The 13,012-nt window shown below is 50.9% G+C and overlaps 1 protein-coding gene across 8 annotated transcripts in view; it reads right to left on the bottom strand.

Annotated features, from left to right (window-relative positions):
* Nucleotides 1-1,070: 1,070 nt before the first annotated feature.
* Nucleotides 1,071-13,012, bottom strand: part of OBP2B (odorant binding protein 2B) — a 45,585-nt gene continuing 33,643 nt past the window's right edge. For 3 of the 8 annotated variants that reach the window (XM_063593879.1, XM_063593881.1, XM_034929404.3), the window contains 2 exons: nucleotides 9,039-9,197; nucleotides 1,071-8,766 (listed from right to left, as the gene is read on the bottom strand). In XM_063593879.1, coding sequence (XP_063449949.1) covers nucleotides 9,051-9,197 — 147 coding nt within the window. In that variant the 3' untranslated portion in view covers nucleotides 1,071-8,766; nucleotides 9,039-9,050. Of the gene's footprint in view, nucleotides 8,770-9,038; nucleotides 9,198-13,012 lie in introns of those variants that run through there. The other 5 variants (XM_063593878.1, XM_055117513.2, XR_010108995.1 and 2 more) reach the window with 5 other exon arrangements.

The following is a 13,012-nucleotide window of genomic DNA, read 5'->3' as shown; positions in this document are numbered from 1 at the left end:
GGGACACAAGTGAGTGGCTCCCAGAATTTCCCGGAGCCTCCGTGTTCTCTTCTGTGAAATGGGACTGGCCACACTTTCTTCCCACGGCCTGTCGGGGTTGCATTATCCCTTCCACGAAGTGCTACTCTTTTCCACCCCAGGGACTCTGGGACCCCAGGAGAGACCCTCTTGCAGCTCACCAGAGGTCCGCCAGTGCATGGGGTAGAAAGTTTTCGTAGCAGAAACCTCTCCTAGGAAGGGTGCGAGAGGGGAGGGACAGTAAGGCGAAATGAAGGGGCCCTAAGGGAAAATAAAAGAGAGAGTGACCAAAGGGGTGGGGGGTGGGACCCAGCCAGAGACGGGCTCAGAGAGGTTATGGGTGTGCTCCAGGTCACAGTGCAGCTGGAAGTTGGAAACCCAGCCCTGCCTGGTGCCTGGGCACAGCCTCCCAGGCCCCTCAGGGGTGTGATGATTACCTGTGTCCTTGGGGTTTCTCTAGAGCACCTTGGGGTTCCTGTAAGGCAGGGCCTGTTTTCTCAGTCTGCAGGAGCCTGGCACCGGCCCTGGGAGCTGGTGAGTGCTGTTCAAAAGGTCATGCTTCCACCTTTTCACTGCAAACACTAGCTCCCTGGGACCTGGTCTGGGATCTGCTGATTCATTTTCCTTACTCAGTTTATGTTTGCAAAGTTCCCTGGTCTGCCTTCCAGACACTGATGCCTCTCTGGGAATTGTTTTCTAATACAGCTTTAAGGTGAGCAAGACAGGGCCGACCTAGCCCTATGGCTGTGCCTACTGGCTGCAGCCCTCCCTTGGCCCATCCAGCAGTCTCTCCATCCCTCCCCGCTGCACCCCCAGAGGAGAGAAAATGTGGCCTAAAGACAGCACTGGCCTGGAGGGGGCCGGGTGCAAAGGTAAAGAAAGACAAGAGAGACCTCCATGACTTAAAAATATAATAATCAAAGGCAAGGGAGGTAAAAGGAAGATGGGAGAACACACTGTGGGTGCATGTGGGCATCTTTCTCATCGGGGAGTTAAGTGGGCTGAAATAGGAATGTAGGCAGAGACTTGCAGTGTTCAAGGGAACCAGAAAGAACAAATCCAAGCCAGGCAGAGTGGGAGAAGAGCAGTGGGGAGAAGAGTCACTGCTAGCCTTCCAGTTCTGTCTCTCTCTGTCTCTGTTTTTCTGTCTGTCTCTCTATATATGACTTAAAGAAAACTCTTATTAAATATTACTTAAGGCCGAGCATGGTGACTCAAGCCTGTAATCCCAGCACTTTGGGAGGCCAGGGTGAGAGGATCACGTGAGCCCAGGAGTTCAAGAGCAGCCTGGGTAACATAGAAAGCTATGAGGCTGGAGCAAGGGTGCCAGAGTGAGACTATGTCTCAAAAATAAGTAAATAAATAAAATTTATGTTTTACTTAATTTTTTTTTTTTTAATGGAGTCTCGCTCTGTCACCTGGGCTGGAGTGCAGTGGCGTGATCTTTTGAGATGGAGTCTTGCTCTGTCGCCCAGGCTGGACTGCAGTGGCACAATCTTGGCTCACTGCCTCCCAGTTCAACCTCTGCCTCCCAGTTCAAGCAATTCTCCTGCCTCAGCCTCCTGAGTAGCTGGGATTACAACATCTGGCTGATTTTTATATATTTTTAAGTAGAGACGGGGTTTCACCATGTTGGCTAGGCTGGTCTCGAACTCCTGACCTCAGGTGATCCACCCACCTCGGCCTCCCAAAGTGCTGGGATTACAGGTGTGAGCCACCGTGCCTGGCCTTACTTAACTATCTTTTGAGGAGGTGGTGGGCCACTGAAGCTGGGACCCAGATCGGCGCTTCCACTGCTAGCTGTGGGTGAGATGCTATCCCTGCTTTTGCGCTGTGAGCTCTCAGGACAGGGATGGTGTCTGGGGTTCACTGTCATATTCCAGGTGTCTGCACACAACAGGGGTGCTGGATGCATGAATGAGTGAAGGAATGAATGAAACCAAGACTTCCTTGTGTCTCAGGTTCCTCCTCTGTCAAATAAGAGTACCTGCTTCAAGGGGCTGTTGGGAGGATGACACTGATTCATTCATCTATTTATTCAATAAATGTGAAGTGCCTCCTGTGCCTGAGGCTCTGTTCTAGAGGCTAAGAACACACGGCGAACAAGCACGTTCCCCGCCGGTGTGGAGCACCCCCCACCCCGAGCAGGGTTTAAATGAGGAAAGACGGGTCTCAGGCACGTGGTCCAAGCTCAGCGAGGGCAGCGGCTGGGATCAGGAGGTCAGAGGGCAGCGGCTGGGATCGGGAGGTCAGAGGGCAGCGGCTGGGATCGGGAGGTCAGAGGGCAGCGGCTGGGATCGGGAGGTCAGAGGGCAGCGGCTGGGATCGGGAGGTCACGGGCAAGTTCTTGCGCGGCAGCTCAGGGCCAGCCTGGGTGGGGTCGGCGGTGGAGGGGTTGTAGGACTCTTGGTCCGAACTCCCAGGCTATCCAGTGTCCCTCTGTGACCATTGCCCTCACTGGGCCTCAGCTTTTCATCTGGAAAATGGGCTTGTGAGGACTCATCTCTCGGTTTCTCCATAAATTGGTCTTGATCTTCTGAAGCTGACAAAGAAGTGACCTGTCTTCCCACTGGTAATCCTGGAGGGCTGAGGTTTGCAGTCATGAAGGGAACGGGGAAATGTCCTCTCGTAGGGGGCTGGCTAAAGTCCCCCTTCTGGTTAGCGGCAGAGCTGGGCTGAGACCCCTTGGCTCAGACAAGAGAGACCTCCATGACTTAAAAATATAATAATCAAAGGCAAGGGAGGCCCTTGGGCTCCCCACCATGCACAGACCCTCTGTAATTGATCCCTGGCTGGGCCCTACCTCTGGGATGCCAGAGAATGCTCCAGAGTGTTTCCCAGAAATAAGGGAGTTCATGGTTAAGTCTGGGAACTCAGGTGAGCAGGGGTGGCAGAACCCCCCAGACCTTTAATCTCTAAGGAGAGGTGGGGAGAGTCTGCAGAGCTTCCCTGGCCGTGGAGCTGGGGTGGAGGGACTGGGTGGGGAGGAGGCAGGCCCCATGGCCCCCCGTGTGGGCCTCACTCTCCTCACTTTAGGAGAAGCTTCTGTCTGGAACAAGAGCCAGTGCTCTCCTGAGTGGCCATCAGGCATCTCTGCAAAGCTCAGTTTGGACCCAGACATTGATTTTGGCTCCCCTTGGCCTTGGAACCTGGGGGTGGGCAGCAGCAGGAGGGTCCTGAGGACAGACCCCAAGTCTCAGCTCATCACCCAAGGTTCTGCCCCTGCTTTGCTGGCTGATCTTGGAAAAAGCCTCAGTTTTTCCCACTATGCATTGCAGTGACAGCTTCCTTTAGTGCTTGTCAAGCTGGGCCTCTCAGAGGCCTAGGAATGGGGTGTCGGGGAGGAGGCTCCTGAAGTGTGTCTGTGTGTCTGGGTTGGGGGTAGGGAGTCCAGACCTCATCCCAGCTCCACCCTGAGCAGCTCTGTCCTGGGTTTGATACATTGGGGTTCTACATCTGTATTATCAGAACAATGTATCACTGCCCCAAAAAGGTGGGGTTTAAAGACTACAGGGCTGGGTGGACTCTGGGCCAGCCCTGCTCCACTGGGGCTCCCTTCACTGTGTTCCTCTTTGACCTGGTGTTTCAGGAGGACAAGTGCGTTCACATCCATACAGCTGGCCCACCCAGAACCCAGCGGCATCCAGGAGCCAGTCTCTGATCCAAGCCCATCATCCTGCACTAGCTAAGGCCTGGCCTGGATACAAGCAGAACCTACCGCACCCTGTCCCAGGGAAGCCAGTCCAAGCACTAACTGAAACCAGCCAGCTAGGCCCGGAGGAGGGATCCCAGGGCTGGTTGCTGGGCCCCCAGCACCCGGGAGAGGAGCTTCTTGGCTGTGCTGGAAGCCACACCTAGACCTGGACCCCAGGGATGCCCAGAAGAACACATGTTCAGCAGGCTCCCCTGAGAGCAGAAGGGGCCACGCTTCAGAAATGGTGGAAAGATGAAAATCCAGCCTCCGCCTGCATCAGGACAATGAAATAAGATAATGAGTTAGATAGCATATCTCACCTATGAAGTGTGCAGCCATTTCCCCCAAAGCTCCTTGAGTGGAAAACACACACACACACACACACACACACACACACACACACACACTCTCTCTCTCTCTCTCTCTCTCTCTCAAAGGGCTTTTTCTCTTCCCTCATTCAACAGTCAACACAGAAGACTTCTGTGGTCCAGCGTGTGGGGGTTTCCCACACACCAGGCAACAGACACCAGGAGGTAGCATCAGATCCCCCGGGTTGAGATCTCAGTCCCACAAGACTGCCCCCTCCCCCACTTCCCACTGACGCCATCACAAATCTGGGTTTCCAAGGAGAATCACTTGAACCTGGGAGGCAGAGGTTGCAGTGAGCTGAGATCACACCATTGCACTCCAGCCGGGGTGATAGAGTGACTCCATCTCCAAAACAAACAAACAAAAAAAACAAACAAACAAATCTGGGCTTCCAGAGCTTCTGACTCACCAGCTGCAAACTGGAGTTCCCAGAGCCTCCTCTTTGGGTTCAATTAATTTGCTAGAGCAGCTCACAGAACTCAGGGAAACATGTTTACTGGTTTATTATAAAAGATATTACAAAGCATACAGATGAAGGGATGTGTAGGGCAAGGTATGGGGGAAGGGGTGCGAAGCCTCCAGCCCTCCCCGGACGCCCACCCTCTGGGAGCCTCTATGTGTTCAGCCATCCAGAAGCTCCCTAAACCCTGTCCTCTTGGGCCTTTTATGGAGGCTTCATTGGATAATCGGATAGGCATGACTGAAGCATGGACAACTGTGTAGAAACATGGTTGGACAAAAAGGGCATGGTCTAGCATTAGCGCACAATCTAGCATTAGCGCACGGTCTAGCATTGGCGCATGGTCTAGCATTAGCGCACCGTCTAGCATTAGCCCACGGTCTAGCATTAGCGCACAATCTAGCATTAGCGCACGGTCTAGCATTGGCGCACGATCTAGCATTAGCCCACGGTCTAGCATTAGCGCACAATCTAGCATTGGCGCACAATCTAGCATTAGCGCACGGTCTAGCATTGGCGCACGGTCTAGCATTAGCGCACCGTCTAGCATTAGCCCACGGTCTAGCATTAGCGCACAATCTAGCATTAGCGCACGGTCTAGCATTGGCGCACGATCTAGCATTAGCCCACGGTCTAGCATTAGCGCACAATCTAGCATTGGCGCACAATCTAGCATTAGCGCACGGTCTAGCATTGGCGCACGGTCTAGCATTAGCGCACAATCTAGCATTAGTGCACGGTCTAGCATTAGCGCACAGTCTAGCATTAGCGCACAATCTAGCATTGGCGCACAATCTAGCATTAGCGCACGGTCTAGCATTGGCGCACGGTCTAGCATTAGCGCACAATCTAGCATTAGCGCACGGTCTAGCATTGGCGCACGGTCTAGCATTAGTGCACGGTCTAGCATTAGCGCACGGTCTAGCATTAGCGCACAATCTAGCATTGGCGCACAATCTAGCATTAGCGCACGGTCTAGCATTGGCGCATGGTCTAGCATTAGTGCACGGTCTAGCATTAGCGCACGGTCTAGCATTAGCGCACAATCTAGCATTGGCGCACAATCTAGCATTAGCGCACGGTCTAGCATTGGCGCACGGTCTAGCATTGGCGCACGGTCTAGCATTAGCACACAATCTAGCATTAGCGCACAATCTAGCATTAGCCCACAATCTAGCATTAGCCCACGGTCTAGCATTAGCGCACAATCTAGCATTAGCGCACGGTCTAGCATTGGCGCACGGTCTAGCATTAGTGCACGGTCTAGCATTAGCGCACAATCTAGCATTGGCGCACAATCTAGCATTGGCGCACAATCTAGCATTAGCGCACGGTCTAGCATTGGCGCACGGTCTAGCATTGGCGCACAATCTAGCATTAGCGCACGGTCTAGCATTGGCGCACGATCTAGCATTAGCCCACGGTCTAGCATTAGCGCACAATCTAGCATTAGCGCACGGTCTAGCATTGGCGCACGGTCTAGCATTGGCGCACAATCTAGCATTAGCGCACGGTCTAGCATTGGCACACGATCTAGCATTAGCCCACGGTCTAGCATTAGTGCACAATCTAGCATTAGCGCACGGTCTAGCATTAGCGCACAGTCTAGCATTAGCGCACGGTCTAGCATTGGCGCACAGTCTAGCATTAGCGCACGGTCTAGCATTAGCGCACAATCTAGCATTGGCGCACAATCTAGCATTAGCGCACGGTCTAGCATTGGCGCACGATCTAGCATTGGCGCACGATCCAGCATTAGTGCACGGTCTAGCATTAGCCCACGGTCTAGCATTAGTGGGGTGGGACTGTCTGTGCAGATTCTTCTTGGCTTCTCCCTGCAGCATTCCTTCCTCCAGGGTCTGGGGTGGGACTCCTAAAATGGGGATCTTGTGACCTACAATTAGAGAAGGTAGGTCAGAGAATTTATGGCCAGACAGAAAGGCAGGGGAAGATTCTTGCCTTGGGGAGAAAAAGGAGCAGGTGAAAGGAGGGCAGGAGAAGGTCAGAGAGAGAGAGACAGAGAGAGACATTCTGTTTTCTGAGGCCTGCTTCTGAGGCCTAAAACACCCCAACATTATAACAAGCACTATGGGAGTTATGAGCCAGGAATCATGGATGGAAATATATATATTTGGCATGATATCACACCCCTGAAATTTGAAACCCTTGGATTGGCTGAGGGGGATGGACACTTTCCCCCTGGCAGTGGGAGAAGGGTCTGGACTCTCCTTCTGGAGGGTGAGTTGGCACTAAGACCCTAGCACACCCGCCCTTGGATTCAGTTTGTCTACTTCTAGAAAACAGGAAAGGTTTAGAGACATGAACAAAGGGTTCAAGTTCGAGGATAGTCATCTCTGCCCATCTCAGAGCCCCGAGTGGCACACTCGCCCCCCAGCCTTGAGCAGGGGGATCTGGCGTCCCTGGAGGAAGAAACACGCCCCGCAGCCATTAAAGGTGCTGCTGTTGGCACGGTGGCTCACGCCTGTAATCCCAGCACTTTTGGAGGCCAAGGCGGGCAGATCACGAGGTCAGGAGTTTGAGACCAGCCTGGCCACATAGTGAAACCCCATCTCTACTAAAAATACAAAAAAAAAAATTAGCCAGGCATGGTGGCGTGTTCCTGTAGTCCCAGCTACTTGGGAGGCTGAGGCAGGAGACTCGCTTGAACTTGGGAGGCAGAGGTTGCAGTAAGCCGAGACTGCGCCACTGCACTCCAGCCTGGGCGACAGAGTGAGACTCCATCTCAAAAAAAAAAAAAAAATGCTGATGTCAGATCAGGCATGGTGGCTTACACCTGCAATCCCAGAACTTTGGGAGGCCAAGGCAGGTGGATCATTTAAGCCCAGGATTTCAAGACAAGCCTGGGTAACATAGGGAAACCCCATCTCTACAAAAAAATTAGCTGAGTGTGGTGGCATGCACCTGTGGTCCCAGCTACTTGGGAGGCAGAGGCAGGAGGATGGCTTCAGCCCAAGAAGTTGAGGCTGCAGTGAGCCATGATCGTGCCACTGCTCTCCAGCCTGGGCGACAGAGCAAGACCCTGTCTCAAAGAAAAAAGAAAAGCTGGTGTCAGACAGAGGTCAGCACACCCCTCACTGGACCATGAACCGAGTTAATGGGGTAGACTGGGATTTTATTTATTTATTTATTTTTGAGATGGAGTTTCACTCTTGTTGCCCAGGCTGGAGTGCAATGGTGTGATCTCAGCTCACTGGAACCTCCGCCTCCCAGGTTCAAGCAATTCTCTTGCCTCAGCTTCCTGAGTAGCTGGAATTACAGGCGCCCGCCACCACGCCCAACTAACTTTTAGTATTTTTAGTAGAGATGGGGTTTCACCATGTTGGTCAGGCTGGTTTCAAACTCTGACCTCAGGAGATCCACCCACCTTGGCCTCCCAAAGTGCTGGACTTACAGGCGAAAGCCACTGCGCCTGGCCTGGATTTTAAACAAAATAGAAAACATTAGAGAGTGGCCTCCCAGGAAGGGCCAGGGTTTCGTGGACTGCTGGTCTCAGGTGTGTGCGTGTGGACGCCGTCAGACATGAAGTGTTCTAGATGGGGGACAGGCCAGGTGTGGCAGGTGTGGGAGGGGGTTGGGGTAGCCCAGGACACCTGTACAGGAGAGGCCACCTCCTGGCCTCTGACATCCTTGCTCAGGGCTCCCCATTCCCAGGACAGTGGGGAGCCTTGTCTTTGAGCCAGACAGACCTGGCTAAATCCCCAGCACTGCTACTTACTGGCCAGGAGGTGCTTCCATTTCCCACTTAGAGCATGGGGGAACCACGTTCTCCACCGCAGAGGCTTGGTTGCAGATGACACGGTTTGTGCTCCAGCCCCTGGCACACACTGATGGCAGCTGGTAGATGACTGCACCTGCGTCTGGCCTGGCTGTACTAGGCAGCTCCCTCACCCAGCCCGCTGCTCCGAGCTTGACCAGGCACTATGGTTACCTCTCAGGCACCAGGTGCCCTCCCGGCTGAGCTTTCCTGGCCCGAGGAGGCCACTTACTCCGGCCTCTCACAAGGGGGAATGCGTGCGGAGACCCCAGGGAGGCAGAGAGGATGCAGCCCCTGGCTGTGCTGGGGTTTTTCTACTTACAAAGCTCCTGGTGCATTCGCTTCAGGCTCTGTGCCGAGGCAGCCCGAGCTGGGCAGGAACCACAGCTGCACCGCTCTCTGGCCGAGAGACTTTAGTCATGACCGTTTCCCTCTCTGAGCACCGGCTTCCTTGTTTAGAACAGAACAGGGATCCACGGTGAAGACCCCTGCTCCCAGGTGGGATAGCATCATGTACCTCAAACCCCATGGGAGCGTCCTCTTTTGCACGCCAGCACCAGCCAGCAGAGCAAGAGCATTAATGCCCCAGGGATGACCCTTTACCACAGAGACAGAGCCCATCCAGGTGGGACACCGGGAGGCTGAGCCGAGACTGAGCCCGGGCACCCCCCACACAGCTTGCTCATCAGGGCCACTCTCTGGCTCCCCTCCTCCAGGCTCACCTTCGCATGTCCTCACTCAGGTGTCCTGGGATCATCTGCAACAAATGACGTGTCCCCAAGTCCTTGTCTGCTTTCAGGGACCCAGACTCTGCCAGGGTTCCGCACCGGCTGCAGGACTTGAGCAGGTGGTCTCCACCTTCTGGACTTGAGTGTCCTAATCTGTAAAATGGGGACAAAAGTCCTAACTCATGAAGTCATTAAAGGAGACACGGCATGTGCACATGCAGAGTGATGCACAGTCAAAATGCCAATCAATTGCAAAGGGAAATGCAAATCGTGGGAAGAAACCGGAGCTCGCCTGGCTGAGGAAGGGCTGCTGGCAGCCTGTCCAGACACAGCAAGCCACTGCCAAGGGAGACCCTGGCAGAGTCAGATCACTTAGCAGTGGAAGAAGAGACAACTGACAAAAAAGATAATGCGACAGACGGTTTCAAAGAGAACAATTTAAGCACTAGAAGATTTAAGAACCCTTAGGAAAATTAATGAGGCCCTAAAAGATTTCTGCTGATACGCTATAATTTTGTCGTAAAAATTGTGTCACACGTACCTAATCTACTGTGGACTTATTTATTCATTGTTGTTTCTAAAACTCAGTGTATACTTGCTATTATAGCTTCCTTTTCTGGGGGAGGGGGGTTGGGACAGAGTTTTTCTCTGTCACCCAGGCTGGAGTGCAGTGGCATGATCTCAGCTCACTGCAACCTCTGCCTGTCAGGTTCAAGCGATTCTCAGCCTCAGTCTCCCCAGTAGCTGGGATTACAGGTGCCCACCACCACGCCCAGCTAATTTTTGTATTTTCAGTAGGGACGGAGTTTCTCCATGTTGGCCAGGCTGGTCTCAAACTCCTGACCTCAGGTCATCCGCCCGCCACAGCCTCCCAAAGTGCTGCGATTACATGCGTGAGCCACTGCACTGGGCCACATTTTGTTAAATATACATTTGGCTGGACGTGGTGGCTCACACTTGTAATCCCAGCACTTTGGGAGGCCGAAGTGGGCGGATTCCTTGAAGCCAGGAGTTCAAGACCAGCCTGGGCAACATGGAGAAACCCTGTTTCTACAAAAAATACAAAAATACAAAAATTAACTGGGTGTGGTGGTGTGTGCCTGTAGTCCCAGCTACTTGGGAGTCTAAGGTGGGAGGATTGCTTGAGCCAGGGAGGGAGAGAATGCAGTGAGATTGCGCCATTGCACTTCAGCCTGGACAACAGAGTGAGACCCTGTCTTAAAGCAAACAAGCAAACAAAAAAGGCTACATTTATTTTTCATATTTTTATTTCATTTTTCAAGATCAAGTGCCAAGTAGGCCTTTTCTCCATTATTTCTTTCAAATACAGGACTCTCTTTTAATAAAATGGCCAATTCCCGGTGCTCATGATCCCTGCTAAACCCATGGACCGTCCCTGCATGTCACAGAGTGGGCATGAGCTCCACGTGGGGAGTGACCTCATCGGATCACGCTCACTGAGGCACACAGCTGGGCACACAGCAGGACCAGAGAATATTTGCTGAATGAGTGAATGCATCAGGAAGCTATGGTGCTGGTGTTACCAGCTGTTAAAACTTCAGACAAGTTAAATTTGATGGAGTTTAATTGGAAAAAAATAAAAAAGAAATGATTCACAAATCGGGCAGCCTCCAGAATCACAGCAGATTCAGAGACTCTGGGGGTTCCTCGTGGTCAGAATAAATTTATAGACAAAAAAGTAAAGTGATGTACAGGAATTGGAAATGAAGTACAGAAACAGAGATTGGTTGCATCTCGGCGTTTGCCTTAGTTGAACACAGTTTGAACACTCAGCAGTCTATGAGTGGTTGAAGTATGGCCGCTGGGATTGGCCAACACTCAGCCATTGTTATAGGTGCATACTACTAAGTTGGGTTTTCCATCTTGTCTGCCTATTAAGCCAGCTTATGGTTCATCCACAAGGACTCAAATACAGAGGTAGGGAGTCCCTTCTTAGGCCATATTTAGTTTGCTTTAACAATTCCCCTCTTTTGGTCAGCCTCTCAATTTAGAGAGATTGACCGAAGTTTTAGGCATTGATGCCACTCTCTGTCACCATCCTAAAGACTTATTTGGTCTCAGTGTGGAATTCACAAGTCTTCTTTAGTTTCAGTATGGAGTCTCACACATCTTCTTTGGTGTTAACATGGAATTCACAAGTTGCAGCTTTGTACCAGCTAAATGATTCTTTATGTTCTTTTTGACCTGGTTGGAATGAGACCATTCAACTCTCAATGGATGGCTGCATACAAAACATTTAAGACTTGAGAGGATACAGTGTATCAGGGTGACGATTATTATGACTATCAAGAGGATACTATCAAAATGCCAAGGCATACTCCTTAATGAGAGTTCTTATGAAATGAACCGAACCAAATTAGCCAAGTGAAGGTTCAGACAATATAGGCAGTTCAACAGTGTTAGGGTCTAATTGGTCATTATCCTCATTTAGAGTATGATAGTGATTAAGGACCATGGTTTGCTGTAAAGTGGCCTGACTTAAACAGTTACTCATTTTCATTGTTACATTGGTAATACAAGTCATAATAACTTGGAAACCTACTAGAAGAATTATAAGGATTAGAAGTCCTTGGAAAACCCAAGCTTGCCATCCACCCTTAGGATGCCTGCAAACCATTAGTTGCCTATTGTAAACATGTCATGGGCTCCTTTCTCTTGAGAGATGTCTTTAATGTATTTGGTGGCAGTGTCTAAGGAAACAGCAGTATCAGCACCTTTTAAATTAAGCTTCCTGTAATGACAAAATCAGGTAAGAGATAAGTACAACATTCAGTTTTGTTTAACACCAAACCTAGGCTTCCAGCTTGAGCAAAAAGATCTGAGGTTGCACAATGTTCCAGTAAGTGTTTTTGCTGAATTCGTGTGTTGTCATCTACCTTTTTTTTTTTTTGAGATGGAGTCTCACTCTGTTGCCCAGGCTGGAGTGCAATGGCATTATCTTGGCTCACTGCAACCACCACCTCCTGGGTTCAAGCGATTCTACTGCCGCAGCCTCCCAAGTAGCTGGGATTACAGGCATGAGCCACCATGCCTGGCTAATTTTTGTATTTTTAGTAGAGATGGGGTTTCACCATGTTGGCCAGGCTGGTCTCAAACTTCTGACCTCAAGAGATCTGCCCGCCTTGGCCTCCCAAATGCTGGTATTACAGGCGTGAGCCACCATGCCCAGCCCTGTCATCTACATTTCTGAGAGCAGCTTCTACCCATCTGAAACCCTGGGAGGTCTGATTGATTACAAAATCCAAGATTTTTCCCAATTTACAAATTAGCTTTAAATTCCATACAACTGCTATCTCACTACCACCAAGAGTGCACCCCCAGGAATCCCATTGGAATCTTTCCTCAGTAGAAACGAGCTTATCCTCGAATATTTCAAGGCTAGTGCTAATTTCAGTTATTGATCATTTTGGCCTCCAATCATAAGGGCCATCATGAGAATTTTCAGGGGAAGCTATTTGAAAGGCAGGAGCAAGCCAGGCCACATAACAAGAACCCAACCAATGAGGAGGCAGAACAGGATACGCAGACTCTTCACAGACCCAGTATAGACCCTTGGGGATTGGAAAAGAGGGCCACCTAGTTGCATTTGAGCAGAGATCAGTCAGGTTTGTTTGACCATAAATCTGCATACGTCCTGAACAACGTCCAGTGGGAAATTTACTTTTCTGTGGCCCCTTTATAGCATGTTGTAAGGGTATATAACCATATCTAGTAAAAAAGAGACCCTACTGGATTTAATCCAGTTACATTATACAAGCAATCACTTGTATCAACATAAGTAATTCCCAGATCTTGAGTGCGTGATGTCTGGAAGCACAATGTATCTTTTGCTGGCATCACTTGGATTTTTTTTTTTTTTTTTTGAGACGAAGTTTCGCTCTTGTTGCCCAGGCTGGAGTGGAGTGTAATGGCACGATCTTGGCTCACTGCAACCTCTGCCTCCCAGG

Source organism: Pan paniscus, chromosome 11 (assembly GCF_029289425.2).
Source record: "Pan paniscus chromosome 11, NHGRI_mPanPan1-v2.0_pri, whole genome shotgun sequence".
NCBI classification, from domain to species: domain Eukaryota; kingdom Metazoa; phylum Chordata; class Mammalia; order Primates; family Hominidae; genus Pan; species Pan paniscus.
Note: the sequence above shows the minus strand (reverse complement) of the source record. Positions and strands in the feature narration are given on the sequence as shown.